The 27,606-nt window shown below is 41.4% G+C and overlaps 1 protein-coding gene across 2 annotated transcripts in view; it reads left to right on the forward strand.

Annotated features, from left to right (window-relative positions):
- The window catches only part of AP3B1 (adaptor related protein complex 3 subunit beta 1), a 214,257-nt gene that overhangs the window by 175,807 nt on the left and 10,844 nt on the right, over nucleotides 1–27,606 (forward strand). For both annotated transcript variants that reach the window (XM_066614924.1, XM_066614925.1), the window contains 2 exons: nucleotides 15,298–15,395; nucleotides 20,320–20,458. In XM_066614924.1, coding sequence (XP_066471021.1) covers nucleotides 15,298–15,395; nucleotides 20,320–20,458 — 237 coding nt within the window. The remainder of the gene's footprint in view (nucleotides 1–15,297; nucleotides 15,396–20,319; nucleotides 20,459–27,606) is intronic.

The following is a 27,606-nucleotide window of genomic DNA, read 5'->3' on the forward strand; positions in this document are numbered from 1 at the left end:
TTTAAAGAAGATAAGCACACTGTTCCCCAGAAAGTTTTTAAACACTGCTAATGCTTGCACAGGGGTGGAGGTGGAGGGAGGGATCTGCGGATTCCAGGATCTGGGTCAAACTACAGATATGGGATCCGTGGATGCAGTCTCCCCATGTTTCAGCTACTCAGTAGCGGACCAAGGGTGAGGGAGTGGTCTACCCAGGTGTCAATTGTCGACTAAATGGCCAGAAGACCTGGCCTCCCCCAGGGATCTTGAGGTGGACTCCAGGTCTACCTGGAGTGGCTACTTTGATTGGCTGCTCAAACCAAAGGGTAGACCTGGCCTCCCCAAGGGGATCTCGAGGCAGAGGCTAGGCCTACCCATGGCTTCAAACGACCTGCCCCTTGTGTCCAATACCATAAGTACACTGCTGCAACCACTGCATATCCAAAAGTGCAGTTTTTAGCCTTTTTGTTATTTTTTTCCTTCACCGAGTTTCTTGCATTTAAGCAATGTACCTGTTCAGATGCAATACCAAGTCATGTTTTGGCATTTATACAAACAAGCCTGGTGCATTGCCCCCTGCTTTTCATTGTGCACTGTTATTATTATTTATTATTTAAAAGATTTCTGCCTCGCCTTTCCTCTTCTGAAACAGATGCTCAAAGCGGCTTAAGAACATAAGAACACCCCCGATAGATCAGGCCATAGGCCCATCTAGTCCAGCTTCCTGTATCTCACAGTGGCCCACCAAATGCCCCAGAGAGCACACCAGATAACAAGAGACCTGCATCCTGGTGTCCTCCTTTGCATCTGACATAGCCCGTTTCTAAAATCAGGAGGTTGCACATACGCATCATGTCTTGTAACTCGTAATGGATTTTTCCTCCAGAAATTTGCCCAGTCCCCTTTTAAAGGCATCTAGGCCAGATGCCATCACCACATCCTGTGGCAAGGAGTTCCACAGACCAACCACACGCTGAGTAAATAAATATTTTCTTTTGTCTGTCCTAACCCTCCCAACACTCAATTTTAGTGGATGTCCCCTGGTTCTGGTGTTATGTGAGAGTGTAAAGAGCATCTCCCTATCCACTTTATCCTTCCCACGCATAATTTTGTATGTCTCAATCATGTCCCTCCTCAGGTGCCTCTTTTCTAGATTTAAGAGGCCCAAACACCGTAGCTTTTCCTCATAAGGAAGGTGCCCCAGCCCAGTAATAATCTTAGGGCGTAGTGCTAACCAATTTTCCAGCACTGGGATAGCTGTGCCAGTGGAGCCTGTGCTGCATCCTGCAGTTGGGGGACAGTCATGAAGGCCTCCTCAAGCTAAGGCAGTGTTTGTTCCCTTACCTCAGAGCTGCATTACCCTTATGTCAGTGCTGGAAAGTTGGTTAGGATTGCGGCTTTAGTCGCTCTCTTTTGCACCTTTTCCATTTCCACTATGTCCTTTTTGAGATGTGGCGACCAGAATTGGACACAATACTCCAGGTGTGACCATAGATTTCTACAAAGGCATTATAATATTAGCTGTTTTGTTCTCAATACCTTTTCTAATGATCCCAAGCATATAATTGGCCTTCTTCACTGCCACCACACATTGGGTCGACACTTTCATCGACCTGTCCACCACCACCCCAAGATCTCTCTCCTGATCTGTCACAGACATCTCAGAACCCATGAGCCTATATGTGAAGTTTTGATTTTTTGCCCCAATGTGCATGACTTTACACTCTTACATTGAAACGCATTTGCCATTTTGCTGCCCATTCTGCCAGTTTGGAGAGATCCTTCTGGAGCTCCTCACAATCACTTCTGGTCTTCACCACTCAGAAAAGTTTGGTGTCATCTGCAAACTTAGCCACCTCACAGCTCACCCCTGTCTCCAGGTCATTTATGAAGAGGTTGAAGAGCACCGGTCTCAGAACAGATCCTTGGGGCACACTGCTTTTCACCTCTCTCCATTGTGAAAATTGCCCATTCACACCCACCCTCTGTTTCCTGGTCATCAACCAGTTCTCAATCCATGAGAGGACCTGCCCTTGAATTCCCTGACTGGAGTTTTTTCAGTAGCCTTTGGTGAGGGACCGTGTGGAATGCCTTCTGAAAGTCCAGATATATAATGTCCACGGGTTCTCCTGTACCCACATGCCTGTTGACTTTTTCAAAGAATTCCAAAAGGTACGTGAGGCAAGACTTACCCTTACAGAAGTCATGCTGATTCTATCTCAGCAAGGCTTGTTCGGCTTACAATTTGTAGTTAAAAATATATAATATAAAAACAATTAAAAAAATCACAAAAAAATAAATAAAACCAATTGGGGGACAGCAAAAGTATTTACACTCCAAGAACTGCTACAGAGGCACAGGAGGCAGAGAACCCATCACCCAAACACCAAATGAAACAAAAATGTTTTGAGCCTTCGCCGAAACTCCTTGAGGAAGAGGGTAGATCTTAATTTCCCCTGTAGGGAGTTCCATAATTGTGATGCCATTACCGAGAAGGCTTGCCCCCATGCTGCCATCCCCATAACTTGGGAGAAAGGCAGCATTTGCAAGAGAGCCCCCTCAGATGACTTAAGAGGACGGGTCAGAATATATGGGCGAAGGTGGTCCCTAAGATAACCTGGCCCCAAACTGTAAAGGTCTTTAAAGGTCAGTACCACCACCTTGAATTGGGCCCGGAAACAAATGGGTAGCTAGTTCAGCCGCCAAAGGAGCGATCTGCCTAAAGCAAACCACCTAGCTCCAGTAATCACCCTGGCTGCCACATTCTTCACTAGTTGCAGCTTCTAAACCATCTTCAAGGGTAGCCCCACGTAGAGCACATTGCAGTAATCCAATCTCGATGTCACTGGAGCAGTGTTTCTCAAACTGTGGGTCGGGACCCACTAGGTGGGTCATGAGCCAATTTCAGGTGGGTCCCCATTCATTTCAATATTTTATTTTTAATATATTAGACTTGATACCACCATGGTATGTGACTGCATTTGGGGAAATGTTATAGACCTGTACTTTTAACAAGCTACTCTGTATATTCTTTTAACAATGATAGTTAATGGGACTTACTCCTGGGTAAGTGTGGGTAGGATTGCAGGCTAGGATTGTTAAAAATTTTCCTGATTGATGATGTCACTTCTGGTCATGACATCACTTCCGGTGGGTCCTGACAGATTCTCATTCTAAAAAAGTGGGTCCCTGTGCTAAATGTGTGAGAACCACTGCACTAGAGCATGTTCCGCTGTGGTCAGGTCTGATCGACTCAAGTATGGCTGTAGCCATACACTGGCCAGCTTGTGCACTAGCCAGAGCTGGGCAAATGGCACCCCTGGCCACCTGGCCAGAGAAAGCTGTGAATCCAGGAGCACTCCCAAACTGTACACCTGCTCCTACATCTGCACCTGCTCCTGCAGGGGCCATGCAACACCATTCAGACTCAGCAGATGACTCAGTATTTTCAGGATTCAGAAATCCAGGATTTCCTGACCAGCAGGGCCTCTGTCTTTTCTGGATTCATTCTCAACCTATTGGCCCTCATCCAGACCCCAGCTGCCTCCAGGGAGCACTCTAAGACTTCCACAGCCTTCCTGGAATGGGATGGTAAAGAGAGCTAGAGCTGGATGTCATCAGCATGTTGGTGACACCCCACTCCAAATCCCTGGATTATCTCCTCCAGCGGTTTCGTGTAGATGTTAAAAAGCATGGGGGACAGAATAGAACCCTGTGGTATCCCACATTGTAAAGGCCAAGGTGCCAAACAGGAGTCCCCCTAGAATCACTATCTGGAACTTGTCAGCCAAGAAGGAGCAGAACCACTGCAAACCAGTGCCCCCAATCCCCAGCTCAGCCCGCCAGCCCAGAAGGATACCCAAAGCCTGGTCGGAAACCTGATTAGAAGGGATCCAGATAATGCACTTAGGATCCCCTGAGGCTTATACCACCACTCTAATTCCAATCTTCCAGTTCCCATTTGTGACAAACTATAATTTGCTCATTTGTCCAAATATTGTTTGTGCTTTCCTTCAAACCATGATAGAAAAATAGGGTTTGATCCCACAGCACATGCTGTAGTTTGCCCATTCAGATAAGCCAGCAAACCAGGGTTTATCACAAACCATGTAATGTGGTTTAAGATCTGTAGTATGAAAGTTGAATATTAAACAGACATCATTTGATGGTTAAAGAGAATATTACAGATTGTTGTTAAATTTATTGCATTGTATTATGTGATATTATATGATAATTCAGATAGAATGTAAATAATAATAATAAAGAATTAGAAGTTTAAACTGGTATATACAAAAGGGATAAGAAGAAAGTAGAACAAGTCCCCAGCTCCTCAGGGCTCATTCAGGCCTAACTCTATCTGAATGCCCCATGCAACCCCTGCTAATTGGGTAAGAGGCACTTTTTCAAGTGGGTGCTCCTTTTTTAGCAGGGGGAGAGTAACTGGCCCATCTCACCCCAGCACTGTCTGTTCTAGTGGCTGTCTGCTGGTATTCCTTTGCATCTTTTTAGTGAGCCCTTTTGGGACAGGGAGCCATTTAGTTATTTGATTTTTCTCTGTAAACTGCTTTGTGAACTTTTAGTTGAAAAGCGGTATATAAATACTGTTAATAATAAAGCTGGATGAATGCCCCATGCTCTGTAGGCTACAAGACCCAACAGCATTAGCCCCTTACATCACTAAGGAAGTTTTCTTTTTTGTTTATGCAGTTACTAATAAGATCAGGATGTCGTTAGAGGAGAATCCATTCACTGGACCTAGAGTGCCATTTTTGTTTACCAAAAGTTCAGCAAGGTGCAGCGTAATTGTATCTTGCGCTGCAACAGGCAGACCAGGAGGCCTGAGCTATATCCTGTGTAAGATTGTGGCCTGAAGTAGCCCAGCCGGAGGCAAGGGGAAACTCTTCCTCTACCCCGGGTAAACCACCACAGCCTCAATGGGTCTCCTCAGACTTGCACCATTTCCAGATGTGGCATAAGTCCAAGGAGAGCGGAGCAAATTGCAGCCGCTCCACACTGCTCAGGGAACGGGGTTGGGATTCGGCATAGCAACTGGATCCCCGCCCTGCCTCCCGCTCCCCCTGACTTGGAATGCCTTCCGCTTGCCCTCCCCCTGTTCTGGAACACCTCCCTCCTGTGTCCTCCCCGCCCTCCTCAGTCCTTTGCGTCAGCCGATGCAACCCTTCTTACCCAAGTTGGCATGGAGGCTGGATTCAGCCTCCATGGCCGGCACACATCCCTGCACCGGCCCAGCTGACTCTTGAGGAGGCGCAAACATGCTTTACGGCATGACAAGAGACTTGCACTGGCCCTAGGCGCAGTCAGGATTGCATCCCTAGTTAGCTTTTTGCAGAATTATCTGTGTTTGCTTGAGCTTCTGTAAATAGGCCATAGAATCCTATTTGCTGAACCTCAGAGATTTTATACATGTACTATTTTACTTTCTGGTGATCACTCCCCTGTTCTATAGACTGAGAATCACTTCAGATTTACTAGTTTGGGTTTTTCTTTTACATTGTGGACAGTAATTATTTTATCAGAAAATTCTAGAATGGTGTTATTTGCAGCTGGATTTTTCTGGGCAGTAATAGTAACAGTTTTTGGGATCAGCTTTTGATCATATATACAGGCTAATGTGCTTTATAGTTTATTGGTCATGTTTTAAATATTACATAAAATGCTTTAAAAATAGCTTGTTTTTAAAAAGCATGTACACTCTTAAGGGTACCCCATTCTCAGCATACTAATAGTTCAGTTCCAGACTTAAGCCACTGAAGACAGAGATTCTGTGCAATGATGAATATAAGCAATGTAGCATCACTCATTGATTTTATGCAGATCATCACCTTTATGTTTTGGGAGGTCTGCAGTATTAGTGATATATAAAAACTGATTACTTTTTCCAACATTGCCTTGTAATTGTTTATTATTTTCCTATTAGACAAACAAGAAAGATCAATATTCCTCAACACCGAACTATGAGTAACGTCACTGTAAATAGATTTGCTTCAGACACCAGTGGGGTATTCATTTTAATGATTTGGACAATGTGAACCCAATGACACAGCTCAAGCTAACCACTAAGTTTAAAGCTTAAATAGAACAAAATAGTTCCTTTTCTGCTGCCCAATTATAGAACTGCCATCGTTTGCAAATATTGTTAGAAAAATGAAAACAATTACATCTTTGTAGTAGGTATTTTTTAAAATTAAAATAAAGCAAACTTGCTTACAAAATTATACTGATAAAATGTTGAAGTTTAATTTTTAAGTTACCGTAGGTAAAAAGCATAGAACTTCCAGAGGGGTAGTTGTGTAGTGTTGCTCCAAAAACAAATCTTGTAGAACCTAAAGCTAACCAGTTTATTTCAGCATAAGCTTCCATGTTCTAGAGTTCTCTTCATCAGATGCACAAGTGTTATCCTGTATACATATGTATGTGCACAGACACAGAAAGAAAAAGTTACAAAGTGTGGTCTGGGATGGAAGAGGTAAAATCAGTGACTATTGTGTAAAACTCAGTGATGATTCACAACAGTGGTAACAGTACATAAAGCTTGTACGTTCTGGCTATGCTGATAAACTAAAAACTTGTCACTTGACTGTAACAAGTCATGCAAGGGTTACCTCCTCTGCTACATTCCATAGACCTAATGAACAAGGGGATTCTTAGGAAGTCCAGAGTGTCTGCATAGAGTTCAGGATAAAATGTTCAACCTGTTTCAAGTTCACTTAGCTGCTGGATGAGAAAATGGGAGAGGGGAAATCTCCATCTTCTCCTTTAGCACTCATTTTCCTCCCCTCACCTGCAAGTTGTTTGTGGGCCCCCATTTGTATATCCTACCTAGAGCTTGTAGCAGAAAAATGTGTCCAGTACTGTACTCTAAAATTTGCAAAAAGAGAGTCTTATAGCACCCTGAAGATGCCTAAAACAACCAGTTTATTTCAGCACAAGTATTCATGGATTGGTGTCCACTTTATCAGATACACAAAGCATTACTCTCAGTTGGCAAGGTACATACACATATTGGTACATACGCAGATGTGGTAAAAGACCACTGGAATGGATGTCAGCTGCATTCACAGCAACAGTAATATAGATAATGCAGTCTTCATGGTTATGCTTTAAGGTTATGGTGCTCTGGCTCCTCAGTATCCTCTTAGCAGACCTCTGTGAGGCAGGGCCCATGAGAGGGGACTAAGGGGGGTAATTTGTACCCAGGCCCAGGGTCAAAAAGGGGGCCCAAGAGCCAAAAAGGGGGGCCCAGAAATTTCCTGGAATCTTATATTTTCCTATCTCACCTGAACTCATTGCGCCCAGGTAGTGGATTCACTGCGCTGGGTACATGGCTCCTGCTGCTACAGAAAACCATATGTGCTGGACCAAGGAATTCATACATGACACATCTGAACACAGTGTCAAACCTGGAAGGAAACTGACCTGCTACAGTAGCCTTTTGGCATGTATATCCACTTCCCATGAAGGAGAGTATATAGGAGCTCAGGGACACATATGCAAGGCTACAGCTGCTGCAGAAGTATGTATTGGTGCAAACTGGACATTCTAGTGTGAGCCTAAATACGATGATGTTGATTTTCTACACTGATTTTCTAAATTTAAAAGATTTTAGAGAGGAGTGCATTTTACTGTATCAAGCTGCTGATGCTGTACAGGCAGGTAGACCTGGGCTCCAAAGACTTTTCCAGTTGCATCCTCTCCCTGCAGTTTTGCCCCCTCTCCACCCCTGTTCTACCCACCATTGTCACCACCCTCCCCTGCTCTGTTTCATCCCCTCCCCCTTTGGGAAGGGGCCAAAAAGAAACTTTGCACTCCCCAATAAAATTCCTCTCCGAGGCCCTGCTGTAAATAGTTAGGAGCTGAAGAGTGGGAAGGAACTTTGGTTTTAATCACCTCTAAGACATTATAGCCCCCATGATGAGTTAAAAACTGAGTTGCAAGTTCAGGCCCCTTCTGCCATGAACCAAGGGTGACAATTTTGTCTGGCTTGTTTCTCTCTGGCCACTCCAAGTTCTAACAGACTAGTGTTGTGCCTGTGCACTGATCATTGCTTCCAGAGAGTTTTCCTACCAGCAGAGAAGAACTTGCATATACAATTATCATTCCACAACAATTTAAGGTTTTTATGGGACACAGATCCGCAGCATGAGAGAATCCATCTTCTTTTTTTTTTTCTTTTTTTGCTCCTCCCCCGCCAAAGATGGGGAAGAGTATTTACCATGAGAAGAGGAAGGAAGTTGCAAGTAATATAAACATTTTCCCATAAGAACACACTTCTTATGTAAAAAGCATAAGTGTTTCTGTTCAAATCAATGTAGATAAGTATGCTTTGTTTGGGATTTGTTAAGCTTCCAGTACAAAGAAAAGTATGTGAGACATTGGTTTATAGTTAGGGGAAGGTATACCCATAAACCATTTCTGATTATAATTATTTTCTTTACATTGCTCCAAAAGGAGTACTTTGTCTTGCATCAAATGTAATTGATCCTGAAGCAGTATAATCACAATTACTCACTTTCTTAATTAGCCTGCCCAAAATCAGAAAATGGAAACCAATCGACAGTGTTTAAATCAATAGCTTTGTAGTAAGGCTTGTGCAGGAAGGGAGATAGTGGTAATGGGCAGATCAATTGGTTTAGATGCCAATCATTGACTGTGTGTTTTGCATTGCAAAATCTACAATTGTCTGTAAGATAACCAATGTGCTGAAGTTCGTGATTCAATAAAAACTAATATAAAGAAAAGGTAAACATTGATAATAAAACATTTAATGATCTTGAACACTGGTACTTTCTTACAGAAATAGTGCAAAGTTAGAGAAGATCTAATTGTTAAAAGCTGTAAAAAGAACATCCTAGTGGGCACTATTTGTATTAAGTAAGGCTTTCCAAGAAATGCATCTAATTAAAGATAGTAAAGAGAGAATCCTTAACTTGAAGATTGGGCCTAACACTCACTTAACATACTTAAGAAGATGTACCCCTAACTTACTCGTACTAAGACCAAGCTCTTTACTTTATTGTGTCAGTTGACAATCAGGCACTTGAACTTTATGATGTCTTTTTTCAGTTCAATAAAGCAACTTCACATTTCAGTGAAGGTACCATAGGATAAGTAAAATATTCTTAGCTTTCTAACGTATAATTCTGCTGGGCAGGGGGGAAGTAATTGCTGCTTGTGGAATGCATATTGGTAATTAATATACAAAATTAACCAATGTTGCTAGTAAGTTATTAGAATTCAGTCATAGACCCTCCTGCCTACTCTGTCAGCAGAAACTAGGATTCATCTGTGACTTTTTTCACCTAGCATAGGAAAGCCAAAAAAAACACAAAAGTAGAAGAAATAAAATTATCAAGCAGCTAATCTTGAAATAAAATAGTTAAAATCCCTTTGTTGGTCATACCTATTGCTACTTATACTCTTTTAGTCTAGGGCAGTGTTTCTCAAACTGTGGATCACAACCCACTTGGTAGGTCACAGCCTGAAACCAGATTGGTCATGAATTGCTGTAGCAGCCAGAAACAGTTCATCTCCTTTGTGGCTCCCACCACTGCACTGTTCTATTCCAATCTCAGGGAGATAGGAAGTTCCATTCCGATCCCGGTGTCCTTACCCACAACTTCTGTGTAACAGATTTGACAAAGACAAAAAGGCTGATGAGATTTATTGTAAATAAGCTGCTCTGAGCAAAAGGTGCACAAAAGACTGTGCTGTGCTCCCCTCTTTGAGTATCCAGGAACCCCGTATTGTGCGTCTGAATGTCCGTAGGTGGCTTATTCTATATTTGCCTGGAAGGGGCATGTGACTTGAGTGCACACAGAAAGCTGGTTTTTCTGAGCAGGGAGAGTGGGTGAGCGCTTTGAAAATCCAAAGGAGCAAGGTGAGGCGTGAAGCAACTCTGCATGTGTGCTCAGAACTTTGGCTTTTCCTATACTGGGGAGTTTGGCGCCTGTTTGCAGCCTCTCTTTCTCCTACAGTTAATGGATAGGTGTTTTTGAGCCAGGGATTGCGGCCTGCACTGGGAAGCAGTCTTGCTCTTTACCATTGAGGAGTGGGGAGGTGCAGGCTTGAGCATGGAAGGTGGCATAAAATCAAGTTTACCATCTATGTCCCCTAGTAGTCCCTGCCGCAGAGTGTTTATTTCCCACCACGTCGCATGGCACACTACTTACTCTGCTTGTGTGTTTTACTTGTAGCTTAACCTGGGCTTGGGGACAGCTGCCTGAATACTCTCCCTGTCTTTATTCACATCATCCCCAGTTCTGTTTTCTATGGCTGCTGATTATTGCACTTGGGCTGGTGGGGGGAAGGTGATTGCTTTGAAAAATGAGGAAGACATTGGGCTCCTGTAAAAACTTGAGCCCCCAGGAACGCTTGCCAGATCAAATTTAAAGAACAAATAGGATCACAAAGGACCGGTAGGAGTACAAAAGAGGGGAATCCATGTAATAGTTTGCAGATGAAAGCAGCCCTCAGGGAAAAAACAGATTATAAAACAAATTTTGTAAATCTGCTTAGATACTTTCAGGAGTGTCATTTGATTAAGTCACAATGATGGCACTTTCCTACTTGATGATGTTATTTCTGGCCATGACGTCACTTCCAGGGTCATGACGTCACTTCCTGGCATCATTCTAAAAAGTGGGTCCCAGTGCTAAAATGTTTTAGAACCACTGGTCTAGGGAATATATTACATCAGTTTGTGTGCGTACTTAACCAGAGTGCTGATAGAGCAGCCTGCTGTGTGCCAAGGATGTGAATTTCTTTATCTTGAGCTGCTCTGACAATCTAGGTGGGTCACCAGCTAATTTCAGGACAGTCACATAGCACCTTGCTCAGCCACTATTGATAATACAGAGCTGAAAAAAGAGGATACAGAGCTACTGGGCAGGGCAAACTCCCGCATGATGCTTTACCCTGAATAGGTAGGATGATGGAAAGGAGGGAGGGCTGTCTAGGTGGAGAAGAATCAAAGTCTGAGTTCTGCTTTGACTTCCATGCTGGGACGTTTGAATTCCAAGCTATGCAAAATAACAGCATGAGTGTGCTGTATAATGGGTCCTTTGGCTGATCAAACTTACGCCTAAACAATTTAGGCTTAGGTTTGAAACCTAAATTGATGGCGTCACTTCCAGGTTAATGACATCACTTCCAGTGGGTCCCAATTGATTGTCATTCTAAAAAGTGGGTCCCAGTGCTAAAAAGTTTGAGAACCACTTTTCTAGAGAAATTTGAGAAAGCATAACCTAGGTAAGACGAAATAGTACGTTTTCATTCTTATTTACCTGATACAATTAAAATCAAATGCTTTACTTCCAGATTGCAGTATTGGGGGGGGGGGGATATCAAGAAACAGAAATCAGATTTCACATCTGCTTGTTTTGACACCGTGTATCAGATGTATTCTTTGTTCATTGGACTATTATTAAACCTTTTTTCAGGATAAAGCGTCCAAATGCTATTATTGGAGATGAAAATATTAGGTTCAAAACAAGCCCTAGCCCAATTCAATCCTGCCCTGGAGAGAAGAAGGAGGAAGGTTAATCAGGCCCTTCCACTTTTTCTCCCAGATAGGAAAGGAAATCTTATCCACTCTTGGGGTAGGGGTCACCTCTAAAAAGCAATATCAGTTACAACCAGCTTCATTGACATGAAAATAAAGCTAAACTATTCTTCATGTGCACATGTATATACTCTCAGACCTTATTAGAAAATGATGTTATACCTGGGTTGGAAAAACACATGGCCAAATATCCATCAAAGGGAATCACTGCTTGATGAAGTCCATCTGGTTTTAGGGTCCTCCTAGTGCAAGGTAGCTGGTAGGAATGTTGCAGTTATCTCTAGCAGAACTCTGTTCATTCTCAGACAAGAACTTCTTTCTTTTCCTAGGTTGCTAACTTATAGCTTGTACAGGCAAACTGGCCTAATTCCTTATCTCTCTACTTGAGTCCTTCATCAGCCTTGGCATTTTAGTCCTGCCAGCCCTTCACCCATTTTACAATATCACAATTCTTTGCTCTTAGCATTCTGAGGGAGAGGGGTAGGAAGGGAAAAAGGGGATAACAATGTAGTCTTTTCTAACAATCAGTGACCAATACGCATTAGTTTACAACATAATTAAAATATATGCATCATAACAAACATCGTAAGTTGTTATGCATCAAGTAATATAGTAAAATGGAGTCTGGAAACTCTGGTAGAAAATGGCACCAATTTTGGATCTGATAGCAGCACTTGAATAGGCAATCAGTCCTACCTTAAGTAATGAGCAGCACCCAACTCTCCCTTCTTTTCATCCCTTATAAAACAGCTGTTTAATGGTCACCCTTTTACATTTAAGCACCCTCAGGTATCCTGAATCTGTTGGGGGGGATTTCCCAACTCTTAGCCAGACTGACCTTGGAGAAACTGAAATTAGATGTTCTTTTGCATTCATTACTTGAAATTAACATGGAAATGGAAACCTCATCTTAGAATATGCTTTCCTGTTAACTTTTTCATAAGCCATGCCTCTGCAGAAGCTACCTTATACTTGAAATGTGTGTTATGCATACTCCATGACAATACAGGATAGACCTATTTTTTTACTGCTGTGCAGCAGCTGCATGGGACTGCAGGTCAGATCAGAACCATGTTGGGGAAGTACTTAACCCTTTACCTACCTGCCCCAAGCAACTCTTTAATCCTTAAAGTAAAAGACAAACAATTTATACAATCTGAAGAGAAAGGCTTTGGGCCTGAGTTGTCCTGTAGACAATGTGCTAGATTTGGCTCTTGTGGATTAGAATTCATATCCTAGATCTGCAGTGTTCTTTTCTGGTAGCTTTACTCAAGACTGTCCTCTCATCACTGTTTATTGTCTGTAAATGGTGAACAGTAATTGCCACCACTGACACTGATGAGGGAGGCCCACCTGTTTGAGCTCTGACTATCCAAAAAAGTTCTCACATCATACTGTAACTAAGGATTGTCTGTTCTTCCTCAAGTTATCTTTGCTTTCACTTCCCTCATCTTGCTTTGTGGTTTCCCTGTGTCTCTTTTTAGGTTGTGAGTATCTTTGGAACAGGAAACCCACTAAGGTCCAAATCCTAACCAACTTTCCAGTACTGACATAGCTGTGCCAATGGGGCATGTGCTGCATCCTGCAGTTTGGTGGCAGTCACGGAGGCCTCCTCAAGATAGGGGAATGTTTGTTCCCTTATGTCCGAGCTGCATGGCCCTCACTTCAGTGTTAAAAGTTGGTTAGGATTGTGCCCTAATTTCCTTTGCCTTGTGAATCATTTTAAGAACTTTTTTTAAAAAGCAATATATAAATATTCTAACTAAATAAATAGAATTATACAAACAATATGTTTACATTAAAGGCAAAAAAAAAACCCAGAATCCTTAATTACAGAGTTATGAAAAATATTAATACCAAAAAGCACATAGAAGTGAGAAGAATGCCTGCAGTGGCCAGGAAAGTAGCCTTGACTTTAAACCTTGGTTCTGAAAGAGAGTTTAAAACACTTAGGGTTAGGTTATCTAGGGTTATCTAGTACATTTGTAATCAGGATTAGCAATGGCCACACATAATGCCAATGAGATAGAGGAGGAAGAAGGGAATTTGCATACAGAGTATTTTGCAAATACTAAGATGTGTGCTGTCAGTGAAGTTCAGTCATTTCTCCTTATTCGGCTGAGTTTAGTTCCTGGAAAATCCAGTATATACCAAATTATCAGATACTGAATCATTGAGCCTTTGGGAAAAATGGGGTTAGATTCCAGAGGACCTGTTTCAACATACGCTCTATGAGCTTTATGAACCTGTATCTTAACTTGAAGTCTTTGGGGCTGGGTGATAGCAAGGGCTCATCAGCATCTCCAACACCTGATCCTTTCTCTTCTGTGTTGGTTATCCCTCCACTTGTTGAAGGTTGCTGGCTCAACAACAAAGCCTTATAGTTCAGCAATCCAGAGGGGGTTGCTTCGCCTGTCCTCCTCCTCCACCTGTCTCTTGATAGGTGGGAGTTTCAGATTTCCTGGGCTTGCCCCTGCCCTAGATCAGGTAACCTTCCAGAGACCTCTTATCATCAGCCTCTCATCATTGCCAGGATTGTGAAGGTTCAGCTGGAGTCCCCAAAGTGGTGCCCAAGATGGTGGGGTAAGTCTGGAAGTGGATACAAATTTGTCCAGCAATTCTCCACGGGCCAAAATCAATGCCTGTTTCATGCAGAAAATTGACCCAATCCAGACAACTTTCTAAAAAACAAGGAGTATTACTGGCAGGATGTGATTACTGCAACCCCCTCCCCCATCAGCCATATAGCATATAGACGTCTCTTCCTCTCTCCCCTACATGGCACAGGTGCTGCCTTCTGCTCATGAGGAGGCTACTGTCTGTTCTCTTCCTCCCACAACCTCTCTTCCCTCTGCTACCTGCCTGCCTGCCTGTTTATAACTGCACCAAGCCTCCTGCCCCCCCCCCCCAGTGCACTGGCACAGAACTCAAGGATAACAAGAACAGAGTCACTGATAATGAGAGATAGGTAGCAATTCTGCCCCTCACGCAAATTTGCAGATAAAGAGAACTGACTGTATTTTAACTGTGATTTTACAGGTGTCTGTTACTACTAAGTGTTACCTTGCACTGTAACACTTTTGGGTTTGTGACTTTTTAAAAAATTTCTCCTGTCATTCCATCATAATGAATCCATATCCCCATTTTATCTCTTGCGCTTTCATTGCCTCCAGAAAAGTTTTGTAGTTGAGTTCGCTCAGCTTTTATTTATAATTTATATTTATACTTCACTTTTCAGCAAGGGTTTGACTTCAGAGCTGCATGCATTTAATCCACAGGCACATACACAAAAGTATAGTGTAACCAAGGAAATGGGGAGGGGAGCAACTACTTCTGGTCCCTGGCAGTTGGTGAAATGATTCAAGTTCCAGTTCTTCTCTTGAACTGCAGAGTTTTCAGGTTATTGTTGCCAGTGAAACTGTACTTGGCCTGTCTTTAGTTCCTGTATCTCAACCTCAGTGCATTGTATAAAAAGGAATAATAGTGACATGCCCATAGAATTGAGAGGATGGATAAACTTTAAGAAAGTTCCCTAAACAGAGGTATAAGGAGAAAGTGAACATCCTAGTGACTTCGTGCTGAAAATTAAAGAGATACCATATTTCTGTTTTGTTGAAGACTGGTAAAGTTTTTTAAAATCCTCTTAATTGAGCATCTACGCCATATTTCTTTACTTGTAAAAGTCTTATATAGCTATTAACTCATTTTTTTATTTTTTGTGTTTTGTCTTTTCTTAGTACAAAGGATGATCAATTCAGTGTTAATATTCAGCCTCCTGTTGGAGAGTTACTTTCACCTGTCACTATGTCAGAAAAAGATTTTAAGAAAGAACGAGGTGAGAAATAAATTTTAAAATTAAATGTATATTTAGTTTTGTTCTTTTGTGCAAATGCTGTTAAACCATTTTTTTTGTAAGTGTTATGCATATTTTCCTGTCTGCCTGTAATGGTTTAGTCTAGAGAATAACCCCACGAACAACACACAATGCACATTCCATTGGTACTTGACAACTGATTAATACATCTTTTAACAACAGCATCATAAATAGGCTATAACCAGTATTTGGTCCTGGGACTTCCTACATTAATGCACTAATGCATTTCATATTAGTACTAATGGCTGGAACCCTGGTCTAACGCACTCTAGGAAATAATTCTAAAATATAGTAATACTTTATATTTCTAACCTTCTTTCAAAGGCTTTTGTTTGTATACAGTTAGTATACTTTTTCTTAACTACATTAAAATTAATGAGTGTTTACCTGTCTCTCTTAACAACACTACTTAGTATTAAACTCTTCAGTTTCCTGTAAGAAAAAAGCATGACATTGTCTTGTTTGGTTTTCATGCTTATTTACTTGTCATGCTTTTTAAAATACAAATGTCTCTTATCTTACAGGCTCTTTGTGTGACCTGCATCATATATAGGTCAAGTGTTCTTTTATAGTACAAATGCATCTGAAAAAAATGTGATCTAGTGCTGTGTCTAAAACCAGAGGCCAAATAACAAAGACCTCTTCATCTCAGTTTGGGTTAGTTAGTTAGAAGTGCAACACTTTTTTCATGGAAAATATCTTTCTGTTTCATTGTATAATTTCTGTAATCCTCTAACATTGATTTTTACATTCACCAGTCTGAGAGACTGGAAAACACTGTCTAGAAAGCTCAAAACCCCTTTTTGTCCAGACAGTCCAGCACAACCAAAGTAATGTTGTGTGTACCTAATAATCACTTTTGTATCTCTCATTTCTCTCCCTTTTTCTAACTTGAAATAAGTGACAAGACAGTTACATCATTTGCATTATTTTCTTGATTCTTCAAAACAAGGCCAGTGATTTTCTTTCTTAAGCAATGGATAATTATGGTATTATTCTTTGCTCTCCTAACCCCCCTTTACATATGCACAGGGGGAAAAAAGTGAGTGAGACTTTGTTATTTTTTGTGTTCTCCCTTTTCCTCAATGGTCATCTAACAGTGCAATTTTAAGTATAACTGGATATTGTATGTTGTCTCTCCCTCTCCCGATCTCATTGTATGCTTGCTTGCTTGGTATTTTGATCGAGTTTTGTATGCTTAGCAGTGACTGAGAGCTTTTTTCCCCTGACTGGCCATTCAGAACCATGAGTGCATAGAAGAAGTGCACTTGGAGAATAGCTGTGGTCCTCTGTGGAGTTGTTGCCAAAATTCCTTTTTCTTCTGCCATTTTACTTCTGTGGTTGTTGATTATTTGTCTGAATAAATCTGGCAGCTGTTTGCTATGTTTAATAGAGCAGAAAGGCTACTCTGAATAAAGCTATTTGAAAATTTGTTTATATGAAGTATTTGTAAATCCATGAAAGTCTCTTGACATTTCAGTATTGCTCTTTCTGTCTTCCTGAATTCATGCTTTGATGCTGGACTGATGCTGGCAAATTTACCACACATTTAAAAGCCTTTTTTTTTAGTATCTTCTTAGTTAAATGTTTCAACTGTTTTAGAAAATTCATGATAATAGAAGTCTCACTTCTTAGCTTTGTATGTTTTCTAAGCAGGTCTAAGGAATAGTTTACAGAGTACTTTGAGAAAATTCCAAAACTGATTTAGTAAATACTGATTTAATCTTATTTCAAACTTATTTCTGTAATTTTCATTAGTCAAAACTTTATCAAGATAAAATGCAGATCAGCTAAGAATGTTACCATGTCTGATTCTATCACAAGGCTAACCTCATTTCCTGCAAATGATGCTGCATTATATGCCCACTTATGCCTTTTAATTGTTATTGTCCATAGTTTACTTTGGATAAGAAATTCTTCAGGCCCTCGTATTTAAAAATACTTTTGTTTGAATTTGTAATAGTTAAGGAAACAGATTAAGTACCATTTAAATATTTAAACTTAAAAATGTGCCTTAATTTATAAAAATGAAAAACAAAAAGGTATGATTTTCTGGGTATTGTAAATAATTCTGCAGCTTTACTATCTCCTGTTTTCCCCCTGAGGAGACTAGGCCAAGGCAGTGGGAGAATCACTGAATATTCATGCTTGTTAAAGTTTTTTGCAGTAGCGCTAAAAGATGGAGAGCTGCATTTCTGTGCATGCTGTGCCTGGCCATGGTAAGCCTTGCCATGCTGTTTCAGTAGGTCCTCAGTTCTAAACAGGAGAAACCTTTCCGGGTAATTCATTTCCAATCCTTCTAACATAGTTTGGAGCAGCAAATGTTTTATTGGATTTTGCTGTTGAGGAACAGTGTAGCAAGCTGCAATTACCGATGCCATTTCTCTTGTTTTTGTTTCTAGGCTTTAAATATTGAGGGGCAGATTTTGAGCAATGCTTATTGATGTAAATCTCTCATTATCTTGAGCGTCAATTCTGCCTCTGCAAAAACCATTGTACTACGCTGTTTAGCTTATTGTTTTGCTTTCCATAAATTAATGATAAAATGTCAGAGTTCAGCGAGAAGAGGTAGCAGGATCTAATCTCTGTGAGAGATAATTTTGTATCAAGCGTAATAGTTTTTGTAATGTTTATAGCATCCTTGCATTGTGTTTTGAATTGTTTATTGGATACCTCTGAAGAGTGCCACATTCAAGGTTGCACATTCTTTTATAATTAGGTATTTTAATCTTTGCAATACTTCTAAAATCTAATTCTTTTAAAAAATGAATTCTTTATTCTAGATTCCCCCCCAAGGATAAATTTTAGTAATTTAAATTGGCAAGTTTAACACACACACACACACACACACACACACACACACACACACACACACACACACACACACACACAAGTACAGCATTTGCTAGATTTTATCAAGATTTATGCTTGCAACATTTCTGTTGTCCTAACAAGCAAGGTGCTAATTCTTTAAATGGTCAGACATTCACTATTTTCTGGCCCTTAACTACCACAAGCAATCATATTTGATGCCCCTTAATTAGAGCACCTTTTTTTCTTTTCAGGTTCTTTTCCACCTCAGCAATCGAGACAATACATTTGCTTACCATGCTAAGTGTTCTTTTGCATGTAAATTAATCTTGATTCAGTTTACACTGTCATGCTGAGTGGTACAAATTGCCTATAACAATAAAACAGCATGAGTTAAAAATAAAAAGGGGGGTGGTAAGGCAGATTGAATGTGTGCCTTACTTGATAGGATGTTACTTTGCTTTATGCCAATACATTAGTCAACGATAATGAATCTTCTGTTCTGAAAAGCATGGTTTAGTTTATTTTTTTAATTTTACTTCAATGGAGCAGTACCTTGTCTTTATAGAACAAGTTAGACAAACCATTAATGACAAGAGTGTTAAGGTTAAATATGAAGCAATGCATTCACTTCTCTGAGTGCTATCCATCTTTCCATTTACAGGAGCTTGACAAAAGTACTGGCTTTGTACAACATTTCCTTTAATTACATGCTGCGGGGAAACAGGCTTTTAACATAAACATAGTTGCATTCATTTATTCAGCATTTGCTCTTCAATAGAGCTTAATGGAGAAGGTTTAAATCCTTAATGAGTACACACACATCTCTCAGCAGTGTTATGTCAGTCCTGTGCTTTGCTTAAAAGCTGCCTTAGACTGCTTATGTACTCTTTTCAAAGCATTTTCCTAATGTAAAATTTAAACCATCCACAATAGAATGTACCATTCCAGGCTAAAGTTGGAATTTTTAAAAACTTGGTGAAAGTCATGTTTTCATGAGTAAATCATTCTAAAATAAACTTTTGTCATTTATTTTCTGTAACATTTATGAAACTTCTTTTAAATGATAGTGGAAAAATGTGAATACCAAAATAATCTTATGGAGATGCATGTTGCACTTGTAGCTCTGAATATCATTGTTTGTTACATGTCTGCCAGAGGCACATCTGAATAGCCCTTAGAGGAAAGGATGGGCTGTGCTTGTTCAGTCCATCTGATCCCAACAGGGTATGTGTGTTCTGATCCCTTGCCTGTCTGCACAGCAAAGTCCAGGAGCAATTTAATTTATTGTGGCATGAGCTTTCTTAAGGCAACAGCTTACTTCATCCAGTGCATACTGAAATATGAATGTTGACTTGTATAATATATCCTTATGTTTGCTCTTAGATTTTGTCTTCAGTATTTTTGTTCAGATTAACACATTAAATCTGTTGTCAGGTTTGAATGTGCTGAACATTAATCAAGTTTTTTGGGGGAGCCTAACTGTTAGGTAGCTTGAGGAAAACAATTCTCAATTCCTAACCAGATGTTCAGAAAGAAAATTAACTCGATGATTGCTAAAACACCATAATTAGCTCACATTCTAAAAATACATTAATACAGTAGAATTTTTAGCACTTGATTAAAAGGTAAATGGAAAAGCTGTATTTGTTCAGCCAAGTGTGCTTCCTGTGAAAGGGTGCAAATGTGGCAGGAGGGAAGAGTGTGTGTGTGTTTTATTTTCATGCTGGAAATGGATAAATGTCTGATGATATCTTTATAAATATAATTTGAAAGCTAGATAATTGACTCTGTATTTGTACCTTGCTCCTAGAAAATAAGAAGTCACTTTTTAAAAATCAAAATATTTTTGGCAATATCTTTCTTGATTACCACTTCCATCACTGAAATCTCCTTCTCTGAAGGAGCATTCTGCTCACTCAAGGAGTCCTTGCCCAAGTGAAATGCTCCTTCTGCTCTCAGAGAGAGCTTCTGACGAAAGAACATAGGATATCATGCATTATGTCATAGTTACTGTAAGTTTTCTTTATGGAATTGTCTACATGAATGCACAAATTATGTTTTATTATTTCAGGAAAACTGACTGGTATGAATGAAACGTTCACCACAGTGGCTGTGGCACCACAGAATTCCACACGTCTTGTAATATTGCAGAAGGTGGTAAATGCAGCAAACCTTGGTGTGGTTCCTTCTGGTGAAGATAACATTCACAGGTAAATTAAGTGTGAGAATTTCCTATGAAAATTGGATGAAGCAATTCCAATCTTTCTAAACTTGTGTTTGCATGAATAGACACTGAAATCCTGATTTGAGAATAGCAAAGCCTCCCCCCACTTTACAGCTGAAATGAGGCCTCAAAAGAGTTCAGTCTTTAGAATACATCATTAGTTGGTTGAAGCATGTGTTCACTTCTTCTTTCCTCCAATGTATTTTCAATTGTTAATCACAGGAACTTTTAGCTTCATGTCTCCAAAGATAGCTATAAAGAGCATTTCACATGTCTGCCTTCTTGTGTGTTTGCCATCTTCTAAATGGCATGAGAATTCAGTTTTTCATATGTGCCTGTCCATAAAAATATTTGTACCCCTCTGGGTCCCCCTTCCTTGTGAAGTTACATGGTGGGAACTAGGGAGAGGACATTTTTGGCTGTGGTGCCCCACTTATGGAAGACCTTCCCCAGGGAGGCTTGCCTGGTATCTGCTGTTTCCAGACAAGAAAGAAATGGTTTTTTTCCTCGAGTCTTTTTAAACCAATTCAATTTCTCTTCTCACATCTATTTGTCTAACATCTTCCCTAGCAATAACAATTATTTCAGTATTGCTGAATGACTAGGGGCGCAATCCTAACCCCTTATGAGAGTGCTTTCCAGCACTGACATAAGGGCAATGAAGCTCTAAGGTAAGGGAACAAACATTCCTTTACTTTGAGGAGGCCTATGTGAGTGACACCCAACTGCAGGATGCAGCACATGTCCCATTGGCACCGCTATGCCAGTGCTGGAAAGCACTGACATAAGGGGTTAGGATTGTGCCCTAGGTTGTTTTTAGCCAGCACTGGCCTACTTGCATGTGGTGAGGAAAGAGGCAGTTGAGGAATGTTTTCTCAGAAGTGCAAGTTACAGAGGAACTGAACCAGGCGTATTACTTTACCCTTCCCTATACCTTGAGGTTCCTATGGTACCTGCCTGTCAGTTTTGGGGCACATGTGCTTACTCATTGAACTACATAGCTCATGCACAGTTAGTTAGAAATGAGTACTAATCAGTGTGCTGAGGATAGAATGGAAAATCATCCATGAATACAGAACCCTGGATATGGGGAATGAGTATCATGCATGCCAGACTCAAGGTCAGGAATGAAAGTGGACAGGAAAGAGCAAAGACCTCCTCAATGACTATTTAGACATTTAGTGACACTGGATAGAGGAATACCATTTCCTAAAGCTTTCACCTAATTACTATAGTAAATTTTGCTCATATTAAGCATTGGCTTACCAGTTCCACTGGGAATGTTTATGGAAAAATATCCATAAGGCTGAGTGGGACTGCGGGGTAGAGGGGAAAGAGACAGGCAAGAAGACAAAGGGAGCAGTTGATAGTGGTAATAGGATTATTTCTTTTTAATAAATATTTATATACCGCTTTTCAACAAAAAATAGTTCACAAAGCAGTTTACAAAACCAATAAATGACTCCCTGTCTTCAAAGGGCTCATAGGGTGAAGAGGGATAGTTCTCCCCCTACTAAATATAAGAGGATACCACTTTTTCCAATTAGCAGGAGTAAAGAATAGCAGGACAGTAGTGAGTGCAAGAATAAAGGAGTGTTGGAAGCAAGGAGGAAACTGAGATCATGCAGAAGGGAAGCTAAAGGGCATTGGAAAGCAGGAAGAAATGAGGAAAGGTATGTGCTGGTAATAGGAGTTTGAAGAAGGAAGCAAAATTCAAAGGAAAGAGTTTAAAGGCCTTTATACTAAGTTTAAATAGAACACAGGTTTAAAATAACATCTCATTTGGCCCTTGCATGGAAAGCTAGGAAGTTTATCAAACCAGAATGTGATCTTATTTGTTTATTTAAAAGATTTATACCCCGCCAAACAGTACAGTATTTCAATATAATAAAAACAGTGTTAAAAACACTAAAACAATTAAAATCACAAAATAAAACACAATTGGATCACAGATTAAAAGATGTTTCATAAAAAGTGCTAGCCCCCCCATGTTAGCATTTAAAAGCTTCCCTAAATGAGAAGACCCCACCAAAAGGACTCCAAAGAGGGAGCTGTTCTCAATTCCAGAGGGAGGGACTTCCGCAGACAGGGTGCCACCACCAAGAAGGGCCTATTTCTTGCCGCCATTCCCCCTGCCTCTACTGGTGGCAGCACAGTTAGAAGGGCCCCCTATGATGACCTGAGAGTTTGGGTAGGATTATATGAAAGGCGGCGGTCCCTCAAATACCCTGGACTCAAGCAGTAAAGGGCTTTAAAAGTCAAAACTAACACTTTGAATTCAGCCTGGAAACAAACTGGAAGCCAGTGTAGTCACTGAAGCAATGGCCTGGCAGTCAAATTGGCAAACCCCAGCAACCACATGGGCAGCTGCATTCTGCACTAGCTGCAGTTTCCAAACCGTCTTCAGAGGCAGCTCCACGTAGAGTGCATTGCAGTAATGTAATCTAAATATCACTAGGGCATGGGTTACCGTGGTCAGGTCTGAGCGACCCAGGTATGGTAATAGCTGGAGAATCAGCCAAAGCTGAGCAAAGGCTCCCCTGGCCACAGCTGCCACCTGGGAATCCCTTGGGTTTCCCCAAGGAAACCTCGGAAGCCGCCTTGGGTGCCCTTCAGGGAGAAAGGCGGATTACAAGTCCAATATATAAATAAATAAAATCCACGAGCAGCTGTGGATCCAGGAGCATCCCCAAGCTACGGACCTGCTTCTTCAGAGGAAGTGCAGCCCCATTCAGAGCAGGCCGATGGTCCAATACCGAAGGCGTGGATTTCTGGACCAGGAGAAACTCTGTCTTATCAGGATTTAATTTCAGCGTGTTCGCCCACATTCAGCTCCCAACTGCCTCCAGACAATGATCCAGAACTTTGACTGCTCCCTCAGAATCAGGAGGAAAGGAGAGAAAGAGATGGGTGTCATCAGCATACTTATGGTACCCTACCTCAAACCTCTGGGTGAGCTCTCCTAGCGGTTTTATATAGATGTTGAACAGCACAAATCTTCTTGGAAATTGTTTTCATAAAACAACAAAGTCATCACAAATAGAGCAGACCTTATATTAAAACAAAAACTTACATAGGCTAAATTATAAATATTATTTTTACTATACTGAATTTTACGTGATCAATTGGTAATAGCTGTCAGAGAAACAATGAGAAAAATCTGTCCTACTATCATTGGTAAGCTGAAATCAGTGGCTTCTTCTTCAATGCAATTAATAGCCATGTTGCTCTATTTCATAAGCTCATTTACCCATTCAAACTTCAGAGTCTATTTTGCATTTTACTTAAATTAACTTTAAACAGCGTAGGATTCATTGTGCCTGTGGAGGTTGTCAGGGAAGGGAACTCCTTGGGGAAGGCAGTGGTTAGCGCACCTGTGCTCCTCCCTACTTCCCACTTTCCCTTTACTGGACCAGCAGCTGAATGGTAGAAAACCTTGATAGATTGTATCTGTTGCCATCATCCCAAGCTATGGAAACCAGGCAGAGGAGGGCTATTTGGGGGGGGGGGGGTGTCTTCCAAGGAGAGCACTGAACCCTAGGGATTCTTATTAAAATCAATCCCACAGTAGGGTCTACAGGGCAAAGAGACATAATAATCCACTGAAGTACATAGGAACATGTACCGTGGCAAAATGGAACTAGGTTATTGAAGGCCTAAAACAAAAGGGATTAAGCAAAATGGGAAGAAAAATAGGAAAAGTACAAGGAAATGCATTGAAAATGCTTGAGTTTGGTTGGAAAGCATGAAGAAAGTTTTTCGCCAAATTGATGCAGTAACCATTAATGTGCAGCAGATGGATCCAGGATGCTACTCAATCCCACATGCATGGTGGTTGCTATTAAATCAGGGAAAATGTGTACATGGCTGGGATGCTGGAGAAACAAACCTAAACTCGATTCCAATATTAGCTAGATGGTCCCTAGCTTAAGCTACTTACCTGGCCAGGAATCCCCAGTAGCAGTTGAGCAAGTGGGTGCTCCACTCGGAGCTGCCAGCGAATGGGTCACTCTGGCGACTGGTAGAGAACAACCCCCCACCTCTTGTGGGCTTGGAAATTTACTGTAGATACTTCAACTATAAGGTGAAAAATTTGTATCAGGTAATGAAGTGTAGATTGACACCTCATCTGCGGGTCCCACAGGGGTCAGGGCTATTCAGACATGTCTTGGCAGCCAGGAGTAGTTTTAAAAGTGCCTGCAGAGGATCTGTGGAGCATCTGAGGAACATTTGAATGATTGCAGATAGCTTATAAACATGCAACTTTGTTTATATTTATCAGAGAGTCTTCTGAGCAGGCTCCTTAACTTCAAACCCAGGAGTGCCTCTTCAAAACAACAGAGAACAGTATAAAAAGTTATACTGTTTGTTTATAAAGTTATACAGTTTATTCGTTTTCTCACCCAAATAAAGATACGTTAAAATTGTTATTGCTGAAGTTTGAAATATGGATTTTTTTTTAAACAATTTGATGCAATGTTCAATTCTGTTGAATGGATGGCACACAGTACTACATAAGCACCTTGTTAATATTTTCAAAAACAGTGATGTGGCTCAGATTCTTTCCCCCCTTTCCATCAGGCTCCAGGGCAAGCTGCAATTCCTGCTCACAAGCGCATTCCCCAGGTTTTACCTCCAACTCATCTGAGGGTCATTCTCTCGTCTTTTCTGTGAGATTGACTCATAGGCGGGTATCTATGGTATAACTTGTTGCGGTATGTGCCCCATACAGTAAGGCAATTTGGTGGCTGGATAAGGCAGGCCTACCAGACTGCTGTTGTATGTAAGCAAATGTAAGCATACCTGTCCGACAATGGGGCGAGGGCCAATCAGGGCAAAGTGCTGAATCATTGCACAGAACAAGGAGAGATGGGAAAAGCTGATGCAATCCCTGCCCAGGATGATGCAATGGCATTCCTCGGCGATGAGGTCATGGTGTTTCCCATTGGCTGACAGGAGTATAAATGTCCAACAAGCACACCCCACTGTGTGGGTCGTAGGAGTGAGTTGCTGCACGACTCTCTGCTGGACTGACACCTGATTTGCCGACTACTTGGACTGTTTGCTGGACAGCCTCTGCTTGCCGATTTCTGGAACTGCCTTCTACTTGTAAATACTGCCTGTATATAGACTCTGGTGCTGGGACTTCCCTGAGTCTTGCCTCTTCTTTTTGGCATCCTCCCCTGTGCCCTGAGCACCACAGGCTGCAGCTGCTGGTTTATGCTTCTGCTATCTCTGCATTTTGCCCATTATCTCCAACTGTGATTATGTCATCAGGTTACTGACTGGAGGAGTGGAACCTACCTGGTCACTCCATCCCACACTTTGGACAAGATAAACAAGTTTGCTACCCAATGAACAAAGCAGTTTTGTTGCTAAGCACAATTGGCTGCAGATGCCAGTACAACTTCTGTCATATCCTGAGCCTGTCCTGACAATGCCACATTGATGGTACAAAAAGATCCATGTGCCAAATCTTTCCTGACAAAGAAACACTGTTGTAGCCCTTCCCAGTAACACCCCCCCAATGTCCATGAAAACACTGACACAGTCCATTGTGACATCCTGATGTTGGCATGTCATAAGTGTGATGTTGGCACATTGTCTGGATGATGTCCAAGGAGCCAGTCACTGCATCCAATCAACCCCAACTTGGTGGCTAGAGGAGCGTCCCCAGAGTGAACTGTGCACTGGGCGAAAGCAGGTACAGAGCCATTGAGCAGCCATGGGGGGGGGGGGGGAAACATGCCTGTCAGGCACTAGGAATGAGCAACACAGCAACAGGTGTCATCCCCAACCATGGAGAGATGCTCCAAGGAACCTGCAAAGAAACAAAATATGACACAAGGATGACATAGCCCCTCCCACCTCCTGCAGTTTCAGTGGTACCAGCAACAAAGGGGGAAAAGCAAAGAACTGCTAAGAACACATGCACCCAAGAGTCAAATCCCCTAATCCCACTCATATAAGCACACACATCTAAGGAATACTTTTTTGAGCAGGGCAGAGCAAGGGTAGAAAGATTTCCCTTAGAAGAAAGCAGCCATGTGAAACAAACACACAAGTCTCTCCATGGCAAGGATTCAAGTCCATGTAAGGGTAATGGGAGGGAGCCCTTATGCCAGGAGAAGTACTGGAACAAGTCACAAGGGAAGTCTCAACTTGTGGGACTTTCACCAGGGTTCCCATTCCCAGAGTTCCCCTTTGAGAGACCAGAGAGGTGTAGTTTCCCTGGCAAGGGGCTTTAATACTGGTATACTGAGATTGGCTGCCAAATGTAGTCTGCATCCTATCTTGTGTCAGAGGAAAAGGGTGGGACAGGGTGTAAGGAGGTGCAATTTCTGCTGTGTATCCATTCCTCTTTGTTCCTGACAGGGTCGCTTCTACCTCCTTCAGCTCTGTTGTTGATGTAGCATTTTTCCAGTGTCAGGGGCATGTCCCTCTCTGAAAGGAGGTGGGGTTAGGCTATGATGTACTGTACATAGATTCCTTCCAGCCCCTTTTACATCCATGCCGTGTTATGCCCCTCTCTCCTCCATGGTTTGGCCAGCACCAGTGTCCAAGTGCTGTCTGAATTATATTTGTGCAGTGTTTTTCCAGCATCAGTCACATGTTCATTGGCAAGCAGACTTCTAAATCAGCAAGGCTGTTGTTGCACCAGCATACATAGAGATACACTGGCATATTTCAGGTACAGGATTGGGCTGCAAAACCTTTCTGTGCTTTCAGCTTTGTGTGCTTTATAATACTATGTACAGGTCCAGCCTAGTTATACATGGATTTTTTATACATGAATTCAACTCAATGTGAATGGCCACTGCAAATGAGAAGGAATGTACTGATCCCTGGAGAAGGGGGAAAATGCACCCCTTTAAAATGAGGGAATAATGAGGCTAAACCTGTAGCATTTGAATTGAGCACAATCGTATAATCTGCACTGCAGGAACAGGGATCCTTGCTTTCAAAGTCTAGATTTTGCATCGTAGTGATCATGCAGCAAAACACATAATATACTATCAAACACAGAAGCATGCTTTTCAGAATCTTGAAAATGTCACTTCTAATCTACATATTTGTGAAGAAAAGCATTAACTTAAAAATGAATTAAATGAGGCCTTTGTTGTTGTTTTTTAA

Source organism: Tiliqua scincoides, chromosome 2 (genome assembly GCF_035046505.1).
Source record: "Tiliqua scincoides isolate rTilSci1 chromosome 2, rTilSci1.hap2, whole genome shotgun sequence".
Lineage (NCBI taxonomy): Eukaryota > Metazoa > Chordata > Lepidosauria > Squamata > Scincidae > Tiliqua > Tiliqua scincoides.